This window comes from Drosophila kikkawai, chromosome X (genome assembly GCF_030179895.1).
Source record: "Drosophila kikkawai strain 14028-0561.14 chromosome X, DkikHiC1v2, whole genome shotgun sequence".
Classification (NCBI taxonomy): domain Eukaryota; kingdom Metazoa; phylum Arthropoda; class Insecta; order Diptera; family Drosophilidae; genus Drosophila; species Drosophila kikkawai.
Genome location: NC_091733.1, coordinates 32,581,959 through 32,608,014, shown reverse-complemented (window position 1 = coordinate 32,608,014; position 26,056 = coordinate 32,581,959). Strand labels below are relative to the sequence as shown.

Here is a 26,056-nt window from a genome sequence, read left to right as displayed (position 1 = left end):
CGAATTATAATTAGATTTATATCACAAAATAATTTCTATTATACATTAAAAGGTAATGTTTTTAATTTTTTTTTTTTATGAAAATTGAAAATTTAATTTTAATTTTTCCAAATTTTAAATTCGACATGCTGCTTTGTAAAACTAACAAAAACTAGCACAGAAAAGCTTTTCGAATTAAAATTAAAGCGTTTTTGGCTTAGTTATAAACTTTTTCTAATTTCGATTTCCCAAAAATAATCATATTACTTATTTTTCGTAGTTTTTTTTTTAAATTTGGCTAATATTTAAATATAAAAAAAATATTTTTTTTTTCAAAATGCCCCAAGAGAAAACAATATTAATATTAAAATTAAATATATGTTGTCGTATGTATATTTGCATCATTCCATTACAATTACAATAACTTAGGCTTAATTGTTTTTTTTTGTTTTTTTTTTTAATATATGTTTATGTTTTGTTTTCGTTTCTTTAAAATATGTTGTTTTTTCATGTTTTTTTGTTTTATTTGCTTATATCGATATTCTTGTTGTTTTAATATGTCAAGTTTTATAAGTGAGTGTGACACAAGGATTGATGTTTACCTAACGTTCCGTTCTTGTATCGTTTTTATTGCCTTTTGAAAGCATACATTTATACGTATATAAATGTGTGTGTGTGTGTGTGTGTTGATTTAATTACTAATTATCATATGTGTATATGTCTCCTCTCTCTATTTATAATTCAATATTCTTTATCTCGCAATTTATGCTAGGGGTGTGGGGGGGCTTCCATCTTGATCATTTGTTTTGAATTATTTAATTAAAAATACAGCTACATACAGACATTATCATTATCATATTTTATAAATCATAAACGATGGGCTTGAACAAATTTTGTAAATTATAGAGTCTCCACTACGAGGCTCCTTTTCTCTCCACTCTCCTCCAGTTTGGAGAGGGGATTCTCGATCTTTGATTTTTACAGGGTTCTCTTTTGTTTTTATGTTTAGTTTTTGCTTTATTTTAGGCTCACTTAATTGCACATACTAATCAGATGCTAAAGCATTTTTTACGTTTCATTTTCTGTGGTTTTGGTTCATTGATTGATTTGCAATTGGTTGTTGTTGTGGCTTGAACAGAATTTGAAACCTGTCTATATAGCTTATAAAATATTGAAAGGGCTTTGCAAATTTATATGAATTTAGAATTTGTTTATTTGAAAAGTCGTTACTAAACTCACGAAGGTACATACAACGAAAACCACTTTTATAATTAATTAATGCCTTGTTTTGTGTTCTTGATTTAATTTTACGTTTCTTTATCCCTCCTTTGGGGTGATAAACGGCGGCTCAGAGTTGAATAAATTATGCTATGCTATCCTGCCTTCTCTGACCTCCGCTCCGTTCTCCGTTTAGCATTTAAATACATACGTAATCATAATAAATTGTATATTAATTAATATTGAAAGACATCTTTGCTAAATAAAAATCAACTATAGTTAAAACATACAAAAAATCATCTTGCTTGCGTCTTGGGTTTTTCGTGTTTCATTACCCTTTTTTGTTGTGCCTTATTATCATTTAAAATTAACATAATATTTATATAAAAAAAAATAATTATATAAAGGTAACTTCTATAGAATTATGTTTTCTTTTTTTATGTTCTTTCTCCCCCTTCTCTTGGCTTGGCTTTTTATTTAACATACAGTACATGCGCACACATATGCATATACATCAAGCTGATCCTTCACATACATAGCATATATCCTGGTGTCTTTCTGTGTGTCTGAGTGTATGCGAGTGTAATGGGTGGTGCACATTTCGCTTAGTTAGACTTTAACGAAAGAAATACATTGCAAGCAGCTCTCTAGCTATCCCTCTCTGAATCAGGCTCTTCCGGGGCTCCTCCAGTCTTCTCTCCGCCCAAATAGCTGGCCATATGCATTACCAATTGCATAAACTGTTTTGGGGAAATGGGAACTGAGGGAGCTGTGGCCACTGCTGCACTGCTGCTGCTTTTGCTTGTGTGTTGCGCTGCCTTTGCTTCGATTTCGATGTGTATGTGTGTGTCGTTGGTGCGTTTAGAAACGATAATTCTCATCGGCCATGTGAACGGCCCACAGAAATTTGGTTCTTTGCGTTTTGTTGAAGATCTTCTCGATGGGCACGCCGTTCTTTTTACACCTGCAAGTAGAATGAACGGTGACCGGGGGTTGGTTATGGGATGTATACCATCCAAGACTCACCATGCCACCGATATGCGTGGATCGAGATAATTTAGCTTAGATGTGCCCAGGGCAATGGTCTTATTCTCGTCTCTATCAGTCTCTTGTAATTCCAGTTTCTTAAGCTGCTCCTTTAGGCGCTCCAGCTGCTTGCCCTTCTTGTCCGAGTTAATCTTCTCCTTCATGGAGCCGCGCTTGGCTGCCTTTTTCAAGTCCTGCAGAGGTAGTGGTAATGTTTTAGTTTTGGAAAATTCAGGAAGCCAAATCGAGGCGCTTTACTCACATGATACTCAGCCTCGCAATCATCGATGGCATCGCGCTTAGCCTTGATCTTCTCCTTCAGGTTCTCCATGGACTTCTGATGGCCCTTGGGCACGGAGCGCTGATGGTTACAGAGGATGGCCACGGCACGATTGGCCCGATTGTAGGCCAACAGCTTCTCCGGCACCGTCGCACTCGGATCGGTGAGCAGATCCAGCTGACTTTGCAGCGTTTTGGAGGCGTTGTACGTACGGAACACCTTGGCCGTGAGTCCTAAAAATGACACAGTATCAGCATTGCAGGGGGTTTCAACCGAGAGGTTAACATACCTTCCATCAGCTCCTTGAGATGCTCGTTGAGCACCTGGGTATTGAGGCGATCGAAGAGATCGTCGCCTTCCTTCTTGTGCTCCATAAACAGCTCGAGGTTCTTGAAGACGCGCTTCTCCACCTCGACCTCGTTGTAGTAACGTATGGAATCCTTACCGGGGAAGTCGAACACCACCACGTTCTCCTTGCCGTTCAGCTCCTTGTGCAGCTGCACGTGCTCCACGCGCAGTGAACAACAGCCGACGGTGTCGGCCTGATCCTCATCCTTTTCGTTGCCCGCCCTGAGGGCTAGTTTGTCGATGAAATACAGGGCCACCGCCCGCTGTCGGACACGCATTTCCTTGGACTTCCACTCGTCACGATAGGTGGCACGGATCTTATCGATTACCTTGTCCAGGCGACGCGCCGTCTCGTACTTGATGTGATCCTTTTCGCCCTTCAGCTTCGACGAGGGATTCAGCATAATGTACTTGACCTGGCCCTGCACATTCTCGATCCAGGATGCCAGCCAGGTGACCGTGTTGTCGTGGCGCACTTCCTTCCATCGCGATCCTGACGGCGGCGGCGGCACCTTAGAGTCCTTGCCACAATTGATGGACACATCGCTGGCCTGAATGCGTCGCTTGATCATGCCCATTTTGGGATGTTCTCCGCGACCACGGAAGAGGCCCGGCGGCTCCAGACGGAAGTTACCAATCTTTTCCTTGTGGCCATCAATCATACAGAAGCCGTACTCCTTGATCAGGGCCTCGTTCTCGTTCTTTTTCACCAGCTTCTCCTCCTTGGTGGCCGCCTTTCGCTTCTCCGATTCCGCCTGGAAGAACTCGAACATCTCCTGGAAGTTGCATTTGCGGAAATCCTTGATGATCTCCTTCTCCTTAGACGTCATCGTCTTGCGGAAGTCCTTGAAGAAGTTGTTGTTGAACACATCCTTGGTGCAGTAGTCATGATTCAACATCTTAGCATAGAAGGTGGCCGCCTCTTCCGTTTCCTCCGTAAGGTCCAGGGGCTTGCCGTCGTAGAAGAAACGCACATTGCGCGGCACACGCTCGTACGGTGGGGCAAACACGGGTCCCTTGTGCTCCAACGTTGACCATTTCACGCCATCCTCGCGCTTCTCTTCCTCCCACCTGGAAAAGGTAAATGGAAAATTAATTAGTGTGTGCTTGGAGTGGATGAATGGCAGGGAACTGTTTAAATTTAATATTAAACCTTATTATATTATTCATAATAATTTTTTTTTAAATATGTGTATACTATTTTTTTAGACAAGTTCCCCTTTAAACCCATATTTGTTAGTTATTATTTTTGCCATCTGCTAAAGGCCACCCTAACTTGTGGGATCACCCTAGACCTAGCTCCTAACCATCGACTTTGCTGCTCTTCGTCTGTAAAAACGCCGCTCTTTCTTCGTTTTATCTTCCGGTTCGTTATAACGGTGGTTAGTTGCTGCCTGAAAACCAAGCAAAGCCTTCGATTTCCCAATGGAAACACTGCCGCCGCCAGCCAGCGCATTTGTTTTCCTTTTATTTACAGCTTCCTTTTCTGTCTCTTTATTTTTTTTTTTATCACATTACGCAAAAAAGCAGCAGAAGCGGCGGCGGCAGCGGTGGCGTTCAAACCTAACCCCAAAGTCAGCTTATGTCAGTGTGTGTGTGTGTTTTTCCGGTTAGCTTGCTCCCCACTCAGCTGTTTCTGGTTGGGGGTCGTTTCGTGGTGAATGTCTCTTAGCACAGTGGGCCCCAAAGCTGTATTTTCCCCATATGCGCCGCAGTGGGCGAGAAGCGGCGCATAACTGTTGGTACTCACAGTCTGCCTGTCTGTCTCTGTGTGACTTTCAAAATGTAGGTCAGTGACATTCAAACTTCACAAGCAAACACATGGCATTCGCACACGCACACGCACACACACTACACGTGTGCACACGTCATTTTCAGTTGCGTGGGCAGCAGCCAGTGTGCTTGTTGTTGTTACTGTTGCAAGCGCTATATATTTATAAAATTAAATGAATTTATATAACCACATTTTTCCCCTTTCCAAAAGCATGTTTTAGTTTTTTAACGATTAATCAAAAGCCTTTCACCTCAAGTAACCTTTGCAAAACAATAAAACATAAAAATATACAACAAAAATATTCACTCAAATGTAATAACAATAAAATGAAGCTTGTTTGTTCCTTATCGGCAGCTAAACAAAGTCATTGATTTTATAATAAATATGCATAAGAGAAACAGATCCAAATTGTATTGAAATTTCCAGAAAATAAAACAAGGTTTCCAGTATTAATGATATATCCTAAGATCTCAGGATCTATAAAAACTAGGATACGAAAAAGTGGTATGCAGACTTGCAATAAATATTTATATAAATATTTTCAAGTTCCCCAAAAGTACGCTGAGAAATATTTGAAATTGATCAAAATATAAAAAAATAAATATAAGTTAACAATTAGTTTAGTACCAAATGTTAGCTTTATATAAATAAAAAAAATAAATGAATAATAGCTTCTAATAGTGGTAGTTTCCTGGGATTTATTTCTTAACAAAAACTACTTTAAAAAAACCTCTTAAAATTCTTAAAACTTCATTTCAATTTAAAACCAGCCTTGAAATTGAATTTTAGTAACAGAAAACGATTTTTCTTTTAGCATATAACTTCACTTACCATCTCCACACCTCCTCCTCCTCTTCCTTGATCTTTGAGCGTTTGGTGGGCGAAACATTCTCCGTCTTGATCTGACTTCCTCCTCCAGACTCCTGCACAAGGAAAACGAAATACAATTCAAGGATAATCATCACGCAAACTAAATGCTCAAATCAAACTAAGCCTCTACCTTCTTGATTTTCTTCTTTTTGGGCTTGGCACTGCCATAGTCGTCGTCGGCCTCCTCCTTGACACGCTTCTTCTTGCTCTTCTCCTTGGCCTCCTTTTTGATCTTTTTGCGCGCCAGCAGCGGAATGTCGTCGTCGTCATCCTGACCGCCGCCATTGGCTGGCTCGAGAACCTCCTGCTTGCGCTTACGCATGGACAAGGGCACATCCTCCTCATCGTCCATATCCGCGTCCTCATCCTGATCCTGATCGTTGTCGTTCATGATGCTATCGTCCTCCACATAGGTCGACTCATGCTTAACCTCAAACGGCGGCTCATCGGGCCGAAACTGGGACATGGAGTAGTCGCAGGAGCTGGCCTGCGAAAGATTGTTCAAGCTAGTGTCCTCCTTCTTAATTTCCACAATCGATTCCTCGTAGCCATTCTTGTAGCTGTTGCCCTCGCTGGCATCCCCATTCCCATTGCCATTGCAGTTGACATTGGCATGGGTGGAGGAGGCATCGTAGCCGCCGAGCTGCTGCTGATGCATGTGGAAGGGATCCATGGCGCCCTCGTGTGTTTGCGGCTGGGAAACGGGCTCGGGCTTGACAAACACTCCATCGTAGGATAGCGGTTCCTTCGAGGAGGAAGAGCTGCTGTGACGCGAACTGGAATGTTTGCTCTTCGATGATGACGACGACGAGGAGGAGCTCTTGTGACTGCTACTGCTACTGCGCTCCTTATCACGGGAGCTAGACGACGACGATGAGGACTTGTGGCGGCTGGACGAGCTGCTGCTGCTGCTGCGATCCCTGTCCTTATCACGTCGCTCCTTATCCTTGGATGAGCTCTTGTGGTGGCCGAATGAGGACGACGATGATGAGGAGGACTTGTGTTTACTGCTGCTGCTGCTTCCATCCTTGTCCCGATGACTTGATGAGGAGCTGCTGCGGTGTGAGTTGCTGCTGCTGCTGTCGCGATCCTTATCCTTGTCCCGATGCTTTGACGAGGAGTTGCTACTGCTGCTGCTACTCTTGTGACGATCCTTATCGCTGGAAAAGGGATGACAGTTGTTATTATTACAAATTTCTCGGAAGTATGTTAGCCTAACGCTGCTCCAACATAGCTATTCTGTGTTCATAGCGTAGCTCTGCGGGCTATTGTTCGTTCTCACGGGTGAAAAGGAGGTCAAGTGATCATAACTATGTTGTTTGCATAGATAATTGAATTAAGTTGAGCAGGGATTGCTATTTTATATGCTTTGTAAAGCTACTATTATTAATTTTTAAACTAATATAAATTACTTTTCCCAATGAGATTTTGTATCTATGAAGATCCCTTTACTTATTCCCTAGATAGACTACATGAAGATCCTTCTGCCTACAAGATATTACATCTTTTCTTGGCATTCTACGTTATGTCTTTTCCAGAAGATTCCCCACTTATCTCCCAATTCCCCCATTGTTCTCCTTTATCTTAACCCTTCCCACATACCGACTGCTGCTCTTGTGATCCTTGGACGAGCTGGAGCTCTTGTGCTCCCTGTCTTTATCACGATGCTTGTCCTTGCTGGAGGATTTATGCTTGCTGCTCCCACTGCTACTTCCTCCGCCGCCGCCGCTGCTGCTGTGGTGGTGGTGGTTCTGGGACTGGTGGTGGTGTCCATTGGTGGTCACCCCGTTGGACTGCACCAGCTCGCAGCTGCCACCATTTTGTGCGTGGATGTTCTACAAAAGAGAGAGAAAGATATAGAGAAAAATGAGGAGATGCAGACAAGAGTGGGACATGAGGAAAGTAAGAGTAAAATCGTGCTAGAAACCTGTGCATTCGTCATGTCTTTCCAGCTGCTGCTGCTTCCCCGTCTTGCGAGCTTTTTACTTTTATTAAACTTATTACTTATTACTTTTTTCCTCACTTTTGATTCCGATTAAAAGTCGTGCGGCGTGCGTGTGTGTGTGTGTGCGCTCACCACGTGGTGAAAAATCAACCCTAACAAATGCCGCGTAGGAAAATTCATGGGAAACAACAAAAACATTCAAGATGTTGGAAGAAGCAGAGCTGAGAGCGATGGCGACCCACGATTCCTGCTTCCGAATGGGAAATGGGAATCGAAATCGGGCTATCGGTTGGAATAGGTTAAGAAACAGATGCCAAACAATAGCACACGCACACACCACCTTGCAAACACACACACCGCTACGCGGAGAATACAGAAAATTGACTGCGTTTTACAGCTTATAATTCTAGACTTTTATTTTATTTTATTTTTTCAACGTGGGCACACACACTTGCACACTCCGGGTGTGTGCGTTATTGTTGTTACTGGGGACACAAGGCTGGCTTATCAGAAATATCAAGATGAACATACATTTGTATGTACAGGGGATTTGTAATTGCAAAATGGGACACTTGCAATTACATACGAAAGAGAATAATGAGATACAACAACAACAAACACATGTGATTTTGAATTTATTTTGTTGTTGCTGCCGCCAACCAAGGAGGCCAAGTGTGACCACTCTACGGCCAAGAAAAAAAACATATTTGTTGAGGCGAGCCTCAAGCAAAGCGTTTTTAATGACTACAGCAGAGTTAAAAGTAAACCATGCAAATATTGGTTAATTGGGAGTTTCAGCTGCCAACAAAAAGGGTTCAGTGATCAAAGACGAAAAAAGGAAAGAACCAAAAGGCAACTACCAAAAAATACCAAGTTGGTATATTGCGAGCGGTCACACTGTGCCAAATACATTTCGTTTCGTCTGTTCGGCTTTTCTCCTTCCCCCCGCCCACTAGCAGCCACCTCCCGTCCCGCATCCGCACTTGCCACTTGCATTGTCGCCATTTTCGTCAATTACCAAAAGGCCTTTTTGCTGCTTTTGCTTTGCTATGCCTGTGGCTCTGCCCGCAATTTGTCCGTGCCGTACGCACTGCGGGCAGAGACGCCGACTGCGTAGCACCACTTGCAACTGGGTTATTTCTTTTGTATTGTCTTTTCTGGCCAATTTTTGCTTCAATTTTACGTTTTACTACTTTGCGGCAGGCAGGAAGGCGCAGGCAGGCGACTGTTCAACACGTTTGCACTTGCCTTTTCGCTTAATTACATAAAATGCAGAGGCCTGCCCGCCTGCCGCGGGGCGAAAAGGGAAGGAAGGAATTTTCTCGGCAACTTACATTTTCGGCAGCCACATCTCCGCTCATTTTGCACAATTGCTGCTCGGCGTTTTTCTTTTTTTTTGTTCGTATTTCCCTTTGCTCCGCACTTTCGGAGCCCGTTTAATTTCGTTCCGACCGACCCGAACGTTGGGGATGCGCACTATACGACAGTTTTTCCGGGCAGTGTGTGGTTGCTGTCTGCCAGTGTGTGGAAAGTGGAAGGCTCTTCAATTCTCTCCTGTTTGCTACTTGCGTTCTGCCTTCTCTGCTATTTCGCTTCTTTCGCCTTGAAAAGCAGCACAGCCACGCGAACGTCACAATCCGAGCAGTGTGACCAGGACTGCCAAAGCCATCGATGATAAAGTCCATTCTGTCATCGATTTTCAAATATCGATTGGTCCGACCAGTATTTAAAATACCATACCCAATGATTGGGGACGCATATCGATATTTTCACAAAAATTAGGAAAATATTTAAATCTTGCAAAATATACCGTAGTTTTTATATAGGAATTATATATTAAATAATTAATTGTCTCAACAATAAATAAATTTGACAAATGAAAAGGAACACGAGGGTCTTTTTAAAATTTTACAGTTTTTAAATATTAATTTTAAATTTAATTAAAAAAAAAATAAATAAATAAGAAAAATAAAATGAGAAAAAATAATAACTTTGCTGTATTTAAACATATTTTTATCTACTCTCAGATATAGATATTTTATATTATTTTAAATTTTATTTTTAAATTTAAATTTTATGAAAATCAGACGACTATATAATATATAAAAAATAATAATAAATTGGCAGTCTATTAAAATAATTCAAATACTTTCAAAAATGTAAATTTTATATTTTTTATAATTTAGGTTTTCATTTTATTAATCGGTTTTATTATTTTTAAAGGGAATATACTTATATATATATAAAGGAAAAGATAAAATATAGAAAAAGGAAACTGGTGTTAATTAGTGATTTCAAAGAATCTTAGATTTCAGAGCTTATTATTTTTTAAGTCAGCTTACAAATTAAAAAACAAAACATCCCCTTTCTAAAATTCCCGTAACAATTAATAAAGCAACTCACAATCCATCCTTATCCATGGTTTTGTATGTAGGTACACAAGTTTATTCACTAATACATTAGTTTAATATTAATTTAGATAAAAAAAAACAAATGCATAACAAACATTTAACAGAGTTCTCTTATTTTTTTCATGCCTTAGCTTTTCATTTCTGCTGATTTTTGTTTTATGTGTATGTGTGGTTTAGATTTTCTTAAATTTTTGCTTTACACCGATTCAGATACATTTAGTATTTATAGCATATATCTGTGTAAATTGTACTTGGCTGTTGTTGTAGTTTTTGTTGTTGCTGTCGCTGATATTTCCGGCTATTAACAACATTAAACATCTATAAAAAGGTGTGTGTGTGTGTGTGTGTGTGTACAGTAAATTTAATTTAACTATTTAATGAATATTTTCATTATTCCAAATTAAGTTTACGTTGTTTTTTCATCGTTTTCTTTATAGTTTAGTTTAGTTTAGATTTATGCGTGTGTTTATATGTATATAGTATGTGTGTATGTAGTTGGTAACAGTCTTTTATCACGTTTAGTTTGGGCCATGCGCTAACCACGCACAACGTATGGTACATAGGTACATATATATATATATTTATTATATATATTGTTTAATGTATATTCCGATTTAGCCTAATAATTGTTTGTATATCCTCCCATTTATGCTAATCTTCGTCCGTCGTTTCGATTTCGCTGAAATTGCAAATTGTTGAATTTTACAAATTAAAAAAATATATATATATGTATATTTTGAAATTGAATTTAAAGATGAGAAATCTTTAGAGATTTCATTAACAATACAAAAAAAAAAACCCAACACACACATTGAGTAAATTTATATATCAAAGGAACTCAAATATTTTAAATATTTTTTAAAATATTAATTGAAATATTTTTGAGAATTTCGAATTAAAATTAAAAACAAAATTGCAAAATCGCCTTATCGGAAACGGCAACAGTTTCACCTCGCACTCGTCACTAGTTACTACTTAATAGGTACTAGTAACTCGCTACTAGTTAACTGTTTCTGTTAGTCGTTACTCCCTTCTTGTTACTCGTTACTTGTTACTCCTTACTCCTTACTCCTTACTCCTAATGTACGTGGTACATTATGTTTAAAAGAACAACAAACTAAACAAACTGAACAAACAGCTTTGTGTCGTCTGTGTTTGGGGCTGTGGTTGTGCGTGTGTGTGGGTCAACTCCATGTAAAGTATGTTTGTCTCAGGCTCACTCATAGGTTGGGATTGTAGGTAATTATAATTGTATCTCTCCTGCAGCTCTAGATATATATTATATATAAGAATTATTTTCTTTTGGGACATTGCGCTTTTGGAGCTTGAGCTGGCTGCAAGGACAGTTGTAGTTATCACATCGATGAAACCCTTCTTCAGTCGCGAGCTGGTCTCGCTCTCCTTCTCTCAGTATCCTGTCTAGTCCTGTTCCCGATCCTGTGGCGTTTCCGTTTCCGGTGACTTGCGGGCGCCGCCTGCCTTGCTCTGCAACTGCACCTCGTACTCGCTCTTGATGTTCACATACAGTTCGCTTTGCTTCTGGTGTTCCTGCTGCAAGGGGAAGGATTCCAGTTAGAGATTCAGGGACTCAAGGCTCAAGGCTCAAGGCTCAAGGATGGCTCACCATGATCTCGTCAAAGCGCTGGTCGGCATGCGGCAACTCGTAACGTTGGCCCTGCTCCCTCAGGTTCCTGGCCACATTGAGCTGCTGCGTCAGCGTCCTTCCTATCTGATCCAGGGATGTGTGCAGGACATGCTCGATTTCTGCAGGATAAAAAGGATTAGCATCAAGGATTTCTGCAAAACCTGTTCCCCCATTTCCTCACCCGTGCTGGGCATGAAGCGCCGCTTGGCCGAGGGCTTCTCTACGCCCTCCGCCAGGGTCGTCGTGGTGCTCCTTTTCAAGCTGGAACCTATGGGCAGGGGATCGGGCGTGAGTGGAGCCTGACAAAAGTCGCAGGCCGAACGGGATTCGCTGCAGGTGCAACTGGACGACAGGGAGGCAGTGGGCGACTTTGCCGCCGAGCTGTGGATGCCGCGTAAATGTTTCGCCGCCGTCACGTTCACCACGCTGATGCTCTTCGATATCGAGGACTTGACGGAGGAGGCTTCGGGGGGCACCAGGGCCAGGGGCGGGGTCTTGGAGCTGCCCAGAGCAGCCGATGAGCTTCCGTGCTGTGAACGCCCATGGTGGAGCTGCTGCTGCTGCTGCTGCTGATGGTGGTGGTGATGGTGGTGGTGCTGCTGGTGTTGACTGTATGGATCCCCAAACTCGGACATGCTGCGTGCCCCATCATCGGCATCTTCGTCATCCTCCTCGTCATCGTCTTCCTCCTCCACATCCTCGTCCTCATCGCCCTCCAGGCCCTGGGCCCCATCCTCCCCGGACTTTTGCAGGTTCTGAATGAGTCGCAGCACCGCCTTCTCAAGCAGAGCCGGATGCTCGGAGGCCGGCACATCGACGGTTGACTGCGGTATCTGCGTATTGATGATCACCGAGAATTTCTTCTTCATCTCCTGCACTCGTCGCTTGCCCTCCTCCTCGTCCAGCAAGGTGTTGACGCAGACGAATGAGTGCACCTTGTTGGTTTCCTTGTCGATCTCCAGGTAGCCCTTGGACTGCAGGTATATGATGTTGCCGTTCCGGGTGAAGAGGCGATAGGTGGACTCGCCATACGAGCTGTTGCAGTCGTACACTGTAAGATTGATGGCAGATTATTAATTAGCAGAGCAAATGTATTAAATTATATTTGAACTATTTTTAAATATTAAAACATATCAAAATAGTAATATAATATAGTTGAAAACTCACTTTGCCGCAGGGCCACGATCACCCAGCGCACGTCGTCGTTGTGCATGAAGGTGAACGGACTGAGATTGCGCACCTCGTCTGTCATATAGCCAGCCACAATGCCGATCCTTTGATCGCAGTCAATGATCCTGCCGTCTATCAAATGGCGCGTCTTGTACTCCAGGGTGTTGGCATCGATCAGACGATTGGCGATCTTCGGCGGACGGATGATCCGGGCGCAGGCTGTTAAAATCTGGAGAGGATTATGTTACATATATCTTATATATATATGTATAAAAGATATTTCCGATATACTTACAATATCATTGCCGCTGATCGTGTGCAAGGGAATGACATCGTCACGACCGCGAGTCCTTCGGATCAGCTGTAAGCTGGAGCTCAACGTATTGGAGCGTACGCCACGGGGAGCCTCGTCGCTGCGTCGAAAGCAGCCATCGATTTTCACCACCTCGTATGCGGTGGGCTCTGAACGGGGTCCAGCACGGGCTAACCTGATTATCGAGGAATATATCAATATATAAATATATGATTATTAATGTCCAATTACCTCACACGAAAGCTACGCCTGTCCTCGCGCAACTTCCGATCGATGTAGTCCTCCTCGGACTTGCTACGCTGGCGGGGCTCACCCTCCGCATCCGAGTCGCCGTGGGCATCAAAGAGGTTCTCCAGCTCGGTGGGTATGAGCTGCTGTTTGAGCATGCTCTGGTCCTCGGGATGGGTGATCTGCATGATGCTCTGGCCATACAGATCCGTCTGGCAGTGGCCCAGATGCTGTTCGATGCTGGACGAGATCAGCAGGATGTGGCCATGGCAGGTGAGAGCCAGAAAGAAGCTGTCCAGCATTCCCATCAGTGTGTCGGTGACCTGGGGTCGCTGGTGGAGTAGGGATTTGCCAAAAACTGGACACGAATGTTTCGTTAATTTTAAGATTTTAAATAATTTGTATATAATATTTAATTAATACAAAAGTTGAAACTTAATCTTACCATGCTTTAATCTTAATCCATGGGCAGCAAAACGCAGAACTGCTGTTTTGTCCACTCGTCGCGGCGATTCCGCCACATGGGGCACCATTGTGGAGAGCTCCTGGATGGATCCATTGAGTTTATCCCGGCGATTTTTCTCCGCTCGATTGCGGGCCTCGCGACCGCTGGAAAAGGGTTAAAAATAGTTTAATAAAATAATAAATAATCAAAAAAATGTATACAAGAAATGGGTACAATTTTAGGTGAATCGTTAGTATCTTTGATGCTAGAAAAAGGTAAAAAAAAATATTTTAAAATTAAAAAAAATATAACAAATAAAAATAAAAATATTAAAAATATATTACAAAATAGATATATAAAACACATATGTATAAAAAAAATATATATAAAAACATATATATGTATAAACAAATATATAAAAAAATATGAAAAATATATTAAAAAATATAACAAATATTTAAAAATATAAAAATATATAAATTATATAAAAATGTAAAATATATAAAATATATACATATAAAATATATACAAAAATATAAAAACAATATAAAAATATATACAAAAAATATAAAAATATATTTAAAATAATATATACAAAATATTAGTGTACAGAAGTAAAGCCTATATTTTTAGGCAAATCGTTAGCTTTGTATATCTTCCGATTCTCCCTTTTAAAATATCTGATTAATTACGTTAATAGAGGTTTATATATTGTGCAAGGCACACCGTCCAGGTATGGTTAGTATTTGTACACTTTTCGGATATACGACAAGCGGTTGCTGATTGAGGTAGGAAAAGGTGACGAGGCCCCAGCTGCAGGCTGAGATTAGCCAATCGCTTTTTTATATGCCGTATGTTAATTGTTGTTTAGAAGAGAAAATACAACCAAGTTGCTGGGAATTGATTAGCACAGGGTGGGAAATAAATATCAGACATATCAGACAAAAAGGTCTCAAGAAAAGATCCTCCGTAAACCTCGAATTAATTCGTAGGCGCCGCAATATATATTATCTATATATCTAAAGAATTTCTACTTGATATTGCAATTACTTCCGCATTGTAATCACCCCCGTTACATAAGGGGATTTTCTGGAACAATCCCGGCTATCTGCTCACGACTTTGTAGTCTGTCCGGAGCGTCCGTTGTCCATTTTCCGTAACCATATATGTAGGAGTACGAATGCAAAAACCTATATACATGACTTGGCATTTGTTGGCGCTGTTATGCAGCCCCGTAAGTATTGCATAGTGCACCCGGTCGGCTAGACTATGACAACAAAAAAGTCTGAGTACTGTCAATAATTATCAGTTTTTGTCCAGGAGGCGGAGAGGGGTGGCAATAGATGGATGGATGGTGCGATTCAAGTGCAATGATCACGTCTTTCTTAGGCGCTGCTCCAGCATTAATTGCATAAGGTCAGTCCAGACATATACATATATATTTATATATATTCATATATATATATATATCTAAAAAATATTGTTTAATTTCAATATATTTCTATTTTATTTAGATCTAATATTTGTTTAATAATATTCAACCAACAGTAGAGATACGAGCTCTTCAATGAGTAATTTATACGGAAATGCGAGATCGCTGCTGCGTTCGATTAGCAAAGGCTAACACTGCTGCCACATTGTTGTTTTCGCACATACATAGAACGCTCCCCCTCCCCCTCCCCCTCCTGTCGGCTCTCAACCCTTGCCACTGATGTAATATATTTTAAAACGCAATTGCAAAACAAGTTCGCAAAATACACACACACACCACCGTAGGCAAGTGCGAAACGAAGTGCAGAAGCAATTGCAATTGCAATGGCAACGGCAATGTAAACAGCAAAAAAACTGAAGAAAATAGGAAAAACAAAACGGGGGGGAAAAAGCAAGGAAAGTGCGCAACAGTTCGAGTAAACAAATGCAGGCACCAAGGGAGGGGCACATGGGAAAAATTACTTTGTAAATTAAATTAAAAAAAGTGTAATTTAATTGTTGGAGAAAAAAATTGTAGTGTTTAAAGTATATTTTTAAAAATTAAGATCAAGCTTTTTAACTGATTAAAAAATGTAAAAAAAAACATTTAAACTGGTTACATAGTTACGTCTGCTTCTGCATTTTTTTCAATCCTGGCCTCATCGATTTTCATATTCTTAAATAGTCAGCAAATTTATATGAATTTTCCCCAAGTGTACAATAGGTGGAGTGTGCGCGCTTTCGGAAAATTATTCCTGGGAAGTTCGGCAAACATTGTGGGCTTTGTGGTCAAGGATTCCAAGCCAAATGGAAAGTTTTGCTGGACTAAACTAAAAATTTGTCAACAATGCACAAAACATAGATCAAAATGTTAAATAATAAACTAACCAGAGTCAATAAAAAATGAAAAAAAAAAAACATTTAAAAGAATTGAAGGTACCAGTGCATTTTGTAGTATTTTACGTTGTAATACAATCTCGGCTGCATTTCTCAGTATTAATGCATTTAAAAATGTTTAAAAATAGCCAGGGCAATAGGGAACACATAAAGGCAAACATTTAAAAATTGCCAAACCAAAGTTTTATGGCCATTTACTGAAATACAAATTCCCGGAAACAAATCAACCAAGTTATTTGCCTAAGAACTTGAATGAAATATCTTAGATTACTCTTCACATAAATGCCTAAACCAAACTGGGATTAATGTTTTATTTATAGAAAGAAAGGAGGGAAAACCATGTAAGCCAGAGTATTCAGGTATTGACTATACTGTTTCGCGTGATTTGTTGCTGCTTTTCGGTTGCCCTTGATTGAATCAAGCGAGTGCACTGCACCCTTGCACTTGATGTCACATTGTTGTCGAAGCAATTGTTGAGACTATATTTGTTGCTGCTTTTGGCCCACTCAAACCGTTAACGATGTTTTTTAGCCAATTCCAAGTGTATTTGCTATCTGCGAGTGTGTCTGTGCACTCAACTTGTTGCATTCTTAAATGAATGGGTAAAAACAAAACATTTTTCGATATTTTTTAGATCTAGAAAGAAGTTTAAGACTCCAGACACTGTTTTTATTTACATTCAAACCCAACATTTAAACACTTTAAAATCCTATTTCATTGTGATATTTGTTTCTGAGTATTTTCCCTTATCCTGTTGGTTTTTCTCACAGTGCATTAGGCTCCCTCTCTCTCTCTCTCTCTCTCTCTTTTGCTGTATCTGCTGTCAGTGGAGCTTACATTGTAAAGAGCGCGCGTATCGATAACTGCACCCACCACTACCACCACCACCACCACCCAACGGATGCAGGTCGACCTTGGAACCGCCGCTAATGACGTATCGAAACGCATTGGATTATATATGGCCGATTGTAACGGTACAGCAACGGCAAAGGCAAAGGCCAAGTAAATAAGGAAGCAGATTGTTAGTGCTTCTTAGCTGCTTTGCTGCTCTTCTGCTTTTCTACTGATTTTCCGCAAAAGGGGGAAAAGGGGGGCAGAGCCCTGATTGGCTTCCGAAGGGGGGAGGTGGAGTGGGTGAGGGCGACCGTCGTGTGCAGCTCTCCAGGGTAGCGATTCCGCTGAATGGAATGAATGAATGAACCGCGTCGAGGGCCTTGCGTCGTCCAAAACCAAAAATAAATCCAAACAAAAAGCCCAAGCCAGATATATGTATATTTATATATAAATACACACTAACTGGCTAATCAGGTTTAGTTGGGAGCCACAAGAAGACAGGCTAATTGGGAGCGAAAGGAGCTGTAAGCAATCTTCAATCAGGCCAGACTACCAGCGGGAGGCCGGCCCTGGCGTTCATCCTTTTGCATTTCATCTCATCAGCCTCTGAATAACGGGCAATTGGCCACCCACGGATATGGATGTGGCTTCCATTTAACACCACGGGTGATCCACCCGGGATCGGCATTCATTCCATGTGCCGTTTGCCCGAGAGGTTCTAGATTTCGCGGGGGATGCACCCCCTAGAGCTACAGTTTTCTCATTTCCGTGCTGAGGGAGATCCACGAGAGGCGGACGGACAGCAAGGGAATTTTCCCAAAACTTATCTTTATAGATTTTTGTTAAAATTTAAATTATAGGTATTAAATTAAATTCATTTTTATACTATTTAATTTTAAAAACAACTTCAAATTTTTTTTCACCACATCAAATAGTTTCTTCATTTAACAAATAAATATAATTCGAAAGGGAAAACTCACCTGTTCGAAAGCTGGAACATCTCCATCATGGTCTCGTGCGGATGCTGGTGATGCGGATGCTGGGCGTGGTTCGGATGATGGGGATGCGGATGCGGATGCCCGTGGGGATGTGGCTGCTGGTACGGATGATGCAGCGCATGCGTCGGGTGGTGATGCAGGTGAGCCGAATGACTGGGATAGCCTGGACCGGGACTGGGACCAGGACTTGGTCCTCCTGGCCCGCCATAGGTCATGTACCTGCCGCCGCCAGCGCCACTACCCGCAGCTCCTCCAGAGCCGGAGGCACCGTAGGGCGCATTGGGATACCACATATTCGGATAGAAGCTGGGCGGCGTGCCGTGCGCTGCGGAATGTGCATACGGATGCAGGCGTCCGGATGCGGATCCAATAGCTCCTCCTCCTCCGCTGCCGCCGCCGCCGCCGCCTGGCATGGCCAAGGGACTTGCGGGCGATCGGTAGTTGAAGTGATACATGGAGCTGGAGGGCGGCCGGAGCATTAGGTCACAGCCAGAGCCCGAGGCGGTGGAGGGCGTGGGCGACTGATAGAAGCTATTGGCGGCACTACCGCTGCCACTCGGCGCATAGTCGCTGCCGAGCACAGAGCTCTCGTTCTCATCAGGATAGTTATCCTCCTGCCCGTGGTCTTGGTCTTGAGTTTGGTCTTGGTCTTGGTCCTGATCCTGTTCCTGGTCCACATCCATGTCAGCGGGATCCCAGGCCAGGTCGTCCAGGCTGCACTCGCTCTTGCCGAGCACGAGCAGATCGCCGGCGTTAATCGCCGGCGGTTCGTCAAAGTAGGGAATGTCTTGCTTGAGTTCCTGCTCAACGCGGTCCTGGCTGGGGTGTCCTCCTTGCTGGCTGTGGCCCGCGGAGGCAGCTGCTGCGGCGTTCCTGCTGCGACTCGCACCCTCCATGTTTTCTAGCTGGAACGAGTATATATAGAGGGGATATAGTAAGAGTGATCGTCCGAGGAGATTAAATAGATAATATAAATGAGGAGATTTTTGTTTGCCAAAATATAACGTAAATAAATCAAGGCTGAGCTTAAATTGTGGAACCTAGTAGAATTTCTTATAAATATTTACACATATGTAATATTTAAAATATTGAAAATTTATAAATTTAAATGAATATAAAACAAAAACAAAACAGTATTGTTTCAGTTTTAAAACTAAAAATAGCCTGAAAAAAGAATGGAATCAAATAGTAAAAAAATAAAAAAAAACTCTGTGTTTCTTGGGCTTTTTGTTGCTGTTTTTTTTTTATGATCGAACTCGTAAAACGCTCAAAGCCATAAACGATTGTGAGTCATGGGCGGAGGTGGAGGTGGCAGGGGGATCGCTTCGGTTTGGTTGAATGACAGAAGCAAAAGTCAAAGAACAGGCCAAAGATACTCTCTGTGTGTTATTTATATGCGAATCTTATCCAAGTGCCGCCTATAAATAATACCACTACGCACACACACACACACACACACACACACACACAGATCAGATGGCGCACATACAGCCGTCTATTCAGGGCAGATCTTTAAACTATATTTACTCCCCTCGGTTTTCCATTGTCATATATATTTCCCGCCTTTGTGATTCACATGACAAACGGGGGGAGAAGACTGATTTTGGTCATAAATTTCGTATTTTTTGCCCTCGAACCCGATCATCAGCCTCCTCCGCCTGCTTCTCCACCTCAAGTGATGCTGCTCCCATTTATTCTCTCTGGATTTTCCCAAAGAACAATTTAGGAATATCAGAAGTCTTCAACAGTTTCCTTGAGTATTTAAATTTTTAGTTGTTTCTCGTAATTTCTCAGGAAATTTCCTCAGAAAATAATATTTTTATGTCCTTGCAGGGTATTATAATTCCAGTCGGAAGCTTGCAACGCAGGGAAGGACTCATTTCCGACCCTATAAATCATATATATTCTTGATCAGCATTAAAAGCAGAATCGATCTAGACATGTTTGCAAGAAAATTAAAAATTTTAATTTTTTTTTAAATTTTATGTTTAATTTTATTGTTTAAGGAGGTAAAAAAAATCGAAAAATTTTAAATTGGTTAAATTTGTAATCTTTATATGTAGATTTATTAACCATAAAAAAGCTAACTCAGAACAGCTTTCTGAATTGAATTTAATGAATTTTTGGCTTAGTTATTGAATTTTTAAGCCCAAAAATGATCATATAAAATTAGGAATAAATATTTAAAATTTAATACACCTTAAGGAGTATAATAATTTCAGTCCGAAGCCCAAAAATCAGTGAAGGACTCATTTCCGACCCTATAAATCATATATATTCTTGATCAGCATTAAAAGCAGAATCGATCTAGACATGTTTGCAAGAAAATTAAAAATTTTAATTTTTTTTAAATTTTATGTTTAATTTTATTGTTTAAGGAGGTAAAGAAAAATCGAAAAATTTTAAATTGGTTAAATTTGTAATCTTTATATGCAGATTTATTAACCATAAAAAAACTAACTCAGAACAGCTTTCTGAATTGAATTTAATGCATTTTTTGGCTTTGTTATTGAATTTTTAAGCCCAAAAATGATCATATAAAATTATGAACAAATATTTAAAATTTAATACACCTTAAGGAGTATAATAATTTCAGTCCGAAGCCCAAAAATCAGTGAAGGACTCATTTCCGACCCTATAAATCATATATATTCTTGATCAGCATTAAAAGCAGAATCGATCTAGACATGTTTGCAAGAAAATTAAAAATTTTAATTTTTTTTTTAATTTTATGTTTAATTTTATTGTTTAAGGAGGTAAAGAAAAATCGAAAAATTTTAAATTGGTTAAATTTGTAATCTTTATATGCAGATTTATTAACCATAAAAAAACTAACTCAGATCAGCTTTCTGAATTGAATCTAATGCATTTTTGGCTTAGTTATTGAATTTTTAAGCCCAAAAATGATCATATTAAATTAGGAATCAATATTTAAAATTTAATACACCGTAAGGGGTATAATAATTTCAGTCCGAAGCCCAAAAATCAGTGAAGGACTCATTTCCGACCCTATAAATCATATATATTCTTGATCAGCATTAAAAGCAGAATCGATCTAGGCATGTTTGCAAGAAAATTAAAAATTTTAATTTTTTGTATTTTATGTTTAATTTTATTGTTTAAGGAGGTAAAAAAAATCGAAAAATTTTAAATTGGTTAAATTTGTAATCTTTATATGCAGATTTATTAACCATAAAAAAGCTAACTCAGAACAGCTTTCTGAATTGAATTTAATGAATTTTTGGCTTAGTTATTGAATTTTTAAGCCCAAAAATGATCATATAAAATTAGGAATAAATATTTAAAATTTAATACACCTTAAGGAGTATAATAATTTCAGTCCGAAGCCCAAAAATCAGTGAAGGACTCATTTCCGACCCTATAAATCATATATATTCTTGATCAGCATTAAAAGCAGAATCGATCTAGACATGTTTGCAAGAAAATTAAAAATTTTAATTTTTTTTTTAATTTTATGTTTAATTTTATTGTTTAAGGAGGTAAAGAAAAATCGAAAAATTTTAAATTGGTTAAATTTGTAATCTTTATATGCAGATTTATTAACCATAAAAAAACTAACTCAGAACAGCTTTCTGAATTGAATTTAATGCATTTTTTGGCTTAGTTATTGAATTTTTAAGCCCAAAAATGATCATATAAAATTATGAACAAATATTTAAAATTTAATACACCTTAAGGAGTATAATAATTTCAGTCCGAAGCCCAAAAATCAGTGAAGGACTCATTTCCGACCCTATAAATCATATATATTCTTGATCAGCATTAAAAGCAGAATCGATCTAGACATGTTTGCAAGAAAATTAAAAATTTTAATTTTTTTTTTAATTTTATGTTTAATTTTATTGTTTAAGGAGGTAAAGAAAAATCGAAAAATTTTAAATTGGTTAAATTTGTAATCTTTATATGCAGATTTATTAACCATAAAAAAACTAACTCAGATCAGCTTTCTGAATTGAATCTAATGCATTTTTGGCTTAGTTATTGAATTTTTAAGCCCAAAAATGATCATATTAAATTAGGAATCAATATTTAAAATTTAATACACCGTAAGGGGTATAATAATTTCAGTCCGAAGCCCAAAAATCAGTGAAGGACTCATTTCCGACCCTATAAATCATATATATTCTTGATCAGCATTAAAAGCAGAATCGATCTAGGCATGTTTGCAAGAAAATTAAAAATTTTAATTTTTTGTATTTTATGTTTAATTTTATTGTTTAAGGAGGTAAAAAAAAATCGAAAAAAATAAAGGTTTCAGATCAGATAATCAGATTTGTTAACCTTTTAAAAAATATCACCGAACTATTTTCCAAATCAAAATTAAAGCGTTTTCGGCCGAGTTATGATTGATTTACCATTCAATCTCCCTATAAAAAGCAGACTAGAAGGGTACACAACCTTCGGCTTTCTCTCTTGTCTTAATTAAAAACGAATTTATTTCACTTGACTGGGTTTTCGCTGGAATCTAAATGCGAAAACAAATAAATTGGTTTGCATTTCACAAATTAAAAGGGATAATATACTAATTGATAATGCCAAGCCTTGACAATTATTAAATTTTCATTATTTTCTATAATTGTAAATTCAGCAATTCACCTTAAAAAATGACCTCTCAAGATAATATAATTATCTGATTAAGGCAAAAAACAAGGAAGAGGACAAGGCACTTGACGGGCAAGTAAGTAATATGCAACTCAAGCGCTTATTTATTTATTTTCTTCATTTGTTTCTAGTTGTTATCATCGACGTAGCTGCTGTAATATTTGCTCTTCTTCTTTTTTTATTTGTTTATTTTGCTATTGCTGCCGCTGCACTTTTTTTCCGCCATTCCAACTTTGTTTTGTAATTGTTTTCGAGTGCCAGGTAAACACACGCACACACACACACAGAGAGAGCATGTCAATTGCCTGGGCCAAAATCGCCATACAGACGGCGCACAGTAGCGCCTCTCGAACAAAAGCCGTTGCAAAAATCGAAAAAGTCGTTGTCGCAAAAACGATTTTAACCATACTTATTCGACAGGAAATTTCCCATGGATTCAGAATCTGCTGTAAAATCAATTTTCGGATTTTTTTTTGTAGAAGATATGAGCATTCAAAGTTGAACTTTGTTTCCCTTTTTGCATCATAAGAAAAAAAAAAAGGGAAAATTGGTTGACTTTCAGGTAATATTACACAAAAACTATATTACCTATCGCCATGATTTTTACTTTAAGGGGGGGTAAGGTATTTCATTTTTATTTTCGTAATTTTTTTTTATTTTTTATTTTTAAGGCCTAATATCTTAAGAATATTGTGTCCAAGTTTTACATCGATCATGGGAAAATTGACAAAGTTATGCAGAGTTGAACGAAGGTCGGTTGGTGTTAAATGCATGAGAATCACAAAGTTTAAATATTTTTTAAAAATTGCCTTCATTGGAAAAAAAATATTTTTTCACTTTGACACCCTATAAAAAGGCGAGTAGGTGGGCGTGGCACATTTTCCAGTACATATGTAAATTTTACAACAATTACCTGTCAAATGGCGTAAATTATGTAGTTATCTTGTTTTGTTCAAAAGTTATGATTTTTGCAAAGTAAAATGAGAAAAGGCGCTACTGTGCGGCGGTTGTTGACGTCGTTGCTGCATGGCTGACTGTCGGTGCAATGGGGCGTATACGCAACGCGATGGAAAAGTGACAGAGCGAGCAGAGAAAGAGAGACAGAGAGAGAGAGAGAGAGAGTGAAGAAGTGAGCGACAAGTGAGTGGCCACCCTATACCAACTTCTTGATATATACATTAGTTTAAAATTAATTTCTTTTATATTTTAAATAGACAATTTACATATATTTTTATTCTAAAGTCCTGTAAGCCAGTAGATTTTTTCAGTTTTTTTTTAATCTTTCTGGCTTATCTCTGGGCCGAATATTTTGGCTTTTGGCCATAAAGTGGCACACGACACACCTTTAGTTCCAACGTCTAATGAACTCTAACTAGAAATTCAGGCCACAAATCGATAAAGTTGCCAAGACCCAAGACTTTTCGCCGAAAAAACGACCCCAACTTGGCCATATAAATTTAGATATAATCGTGTGCGAGTACGCACGTCTGAGTCCATATTTATATGGCCCTAGTGTGTGTGTGTCTGTGTGTGCGGGGCAATTATAATCTTCGTACAGATATTCAACATGAATATTGCTTTTGATAAGCCGCCGCCCGCCCATAACCGTCGCTTGTTTGCTCTTCTCGATTGCTTCTCAGCCCACAAACACCGCAAAACACAACAAAACCCTGCTGATGTGTGTCTGTAGATATCGCTGAGCTGATTAGGCGACACCCGAGCTTGCTGGGGTCAAGCTTTGACAGTTAATTCCCTAGCCGGGAATGTGTGATATCTCCACAGTACTTGGGTATTCACTCAGCCCCACCGCCAATTACCATTACCTGACCTAGACACAGAAAGCGCAGGAGGGGATTATTTTGAATGTACATATCTAATGGCTAGGGTCACTTTCTGGTCTGATCCCTGGCTGTTTAAAATGGATATATATTTCCTATTTACTTGGAAACTAGTTAGCGAAACTACACCGAAAGTAAAGGGATAAATTAAATATTTTTGTTAGAATATTTAAGCTTTAAGACATTAAAACATTTTCTAAAATATTTAAGATGATATTAAAATAATAATTCGAGGGAATAAATTATAGTCATTAATTTGTCTAGCATCGAAAGCCATAATTGATCAATAAAAAAGCCATTTCAATTTCAAAATTGATATTTGTAACTATTAATTAATACAATTTATTTAAAATATACTTTGTAATCCTATTTTAAAACCTTCACCCGATTTTACATAGACCTAACACAAGTAGTACTACCTTTATCAATGGTTATCAAAGGCCCTCAATAGGGTCTTATCATATTATATAACTCCCGAACTTATCTATTTGTAATCCTACAATGTTGCATCGTAACATGGCGACTCACTTATTTAGGGTTTACTGGAAAACCATAGAGAATTATTATTCACCCGATTGAAGAGCTATGACAATGCAGGCACGATTGCATTACTTTGTGAGCTGTCAAAATTTACAGCTTTGGGTGGTAATCTGCCCAGAGATTACCTAGTTTTGATTAGATTAGATTGCTTTATTTTAAGCAAAAGGGTTCAGAGATGTTATTGTGAAAATTCTAGGAATTTTTAATACAGCTCAACAATATTAAAAATCTATCAACACATAGGCGTATAAAAAACATTTCAAAAACTTTTGCAAATTTAAAAAATTTCGAAAATTTGTTATACATTTAAAATCCAAATTAAGCCAGAATTTGTTTAATATAATAGAATTATATATATAAAAGAAATATATTTGTTAAATTCCCTTAAGCATTTATTAAACTTTTAGAATAGACATGAGTTTATCACATTGGCACCTCTCTCGGCGATACCGTTAGCTTTCCCTGGGCCCGCATAAATCAATCATGAAATATTTACGTCTAATGTTGGCAATAACAATAACAGCAATAATAACAATCAAATAAAAGGAGCGAGAGCAAAAGGCAAAAGAAAAAATCAATTTCACTTACATGTTTTGCGCTGTTTCTTGTTTTTCTGCATGAAGCTTTTCGCTCGCGCTCTCTCTACTCGCACACTCTCCCACTCGCACACTCTCTCTCTGCAAGCTTGCCCTTGGCTCTGGGTCTCTCCCACGCCCACTCTCCCGCTCGGACCGTTTGTTTGGTTTGCCTGCTCTCTCCCCCTCTCGGGGCTTGGGGCCTTGCGTCTCGTTCTCTCTGCCTGCTGCTGGGGGCGGAGGATGCGGCTTTTTTTGTTGAATTTGGAAATTATATATTTTGTATTACTTTGTTGTGTTGCGATGTTGTTGTTGCGATTGCTATCAACTTATGCAGTTTGCATTTCACTTTGTTATCGCTGCGTTTCTTCTTTGTGGTTCTTTGTACTTTGTTTTTGCATTTGAGTGTTTGCAGGGGAAACAAATTAAAAAAAAAAGAACACAAATAATGGGATTTATATTATTTGATTATTTTTTTTGAATATAATTTAGTTCACTTTAGAACACAAATAATGGGATTTATATTATTTGATTATTTTTTTTGAATATAATTTAGTTCACTTGGTCACACTTTCGCTGGAAATCGGCAACATCTTTCCTTAGGTTTTCACGCTTTAGTTTTAATTTGT

At 39.1% G+C, this 26,056-nt stretch overlaps 2 protein-coding genes across 4 annotated transcripts; both read right to left on the bottom strand.

The window, feature by feature from the left end:
* Positions 1-343: 343 nt before the first annotated feature.
* Positions 344-9,100, bottom strand: Top1 (topoisomerase 1). Of its 3 annotated transcripts, none has more exons than XM_017181522.3 (8): positions 8,775-9,100; positions 7,098-7,330; positions 5,626-6,655; positions 5,457-5,548; positions 2,793-3,922; positions 2,486-2,736; positions 2,224-2,417; positions 344-2,161 (listed from the first exon to the last, which is right to left on the bottom strand). In XM_017181522.3, exons 1-8 carry the CDS (start codon positions 8,799-8,801, stop codon positions 2,059-2,061), a joined length of 3,060 nt encoding a protein of 1,019 aa, XP_017037011.1. In that variant the 5' UTR covers positions 8,802-9,100; the 3' UTR covers positions 344-2,058. The 3 variants fall into 3 exon arrangements, with proteins under 3 accessions (XP_017037011.1, XP_017037012.1, XP_017037013.1); XM_017181523.3 differs by lacking the exon at positions 8,775-9,100 and adding an exon at positions 7,423-7,812; XM_017181524.3 differs by lacking the exons at positions 5,457-5,548; positions 5,626-6,655; positions 7,098-7,330; positions 8,775-9,100 and adding an exon at positions 4,159-4,337.
* Positions 9,101-9,852: 752 nt separating this feature from the next.
* gce (germ cell-expressed bHLH-PAS) lies at positions 9,853-25,581 on the bottom strand. Its single transcript, XM_017181535.3, has 9 exons — positions 25,441-25,581; positions 17,834-18,756; positions 13,653-13,816; positions 13,211-13,565; positions 12,962-13,154; positions 12,664-12,895; positions 11,678-12,547; positions 11,476-11,615; positions 9,853-11,402 (listed from the first exon to the last, which is right to left on the bottom strand). Exons 2-9 carry the CDS (start codon positions 18,745-18,747, stop codon positions 11,271-11,273), a joined length of 3,000 nt encoding a protein of 999 aa, XP_017037024.1. The 5' UTR covers positions 18,748-18,756; positions 25,441-25,581; the 3' UTR covers positions 9,853-11,270.
* Between the last annotated feature and the right edge of the window lie 475 nt (positions 25,582-26,056).

What these genes read in the sequence shown, in the direction of transcription:
- Top1 (XM_017181522.3), bottom strand. Translation starts at nt 8,801, where the DNA reads ATGAGCGGAGATGTGGCTGCCGAAAAT. An exon ending in GAGATGTGGCTGCCGAAAAT is followed by an intron (nt 7,331 to 8,774) that starts GTAAGTTGCCGA and finishes TCTCTTTTGTAG; the next exon opens with AACATCCACGCACAAAATGG. An exon ending in GAGGAGGAGGTGTGGAGATG is followed by an intron (nt 3,923 to 5,456) that starts GTAAGTGAAGTT and finishes TACCTTTTCCAG; the next exon opens with GTGGGAGGAAGAGAAGCGCG.
- gce (XM_017181535.3), bottom strand. Translation starts at nt 18,747, where the DNA reads ATGGAGGGTGCGAGTCGCAGCAGGAACGCCGCAGCAGCTGCCTCCGCG. An exon ending in ATGTTCCAGCTTTCGAACAG is followed by an intron (nt 13,817 to 17,833) that starts GTGAGTTTTCCC and finishes ACCCTTTTCCAG; the next exon opens with CGGTCGCGAGGCCCGCAATC. An exon ending in AGCGCTTTGACGAGATCATG is followed by an intron (nt 11,403 to 11,475) that starts GTGAGCCATCCT and finishes TTCCCCTTGCAG; the next exon opens with CAGGAACACCAGAAGCAAAG.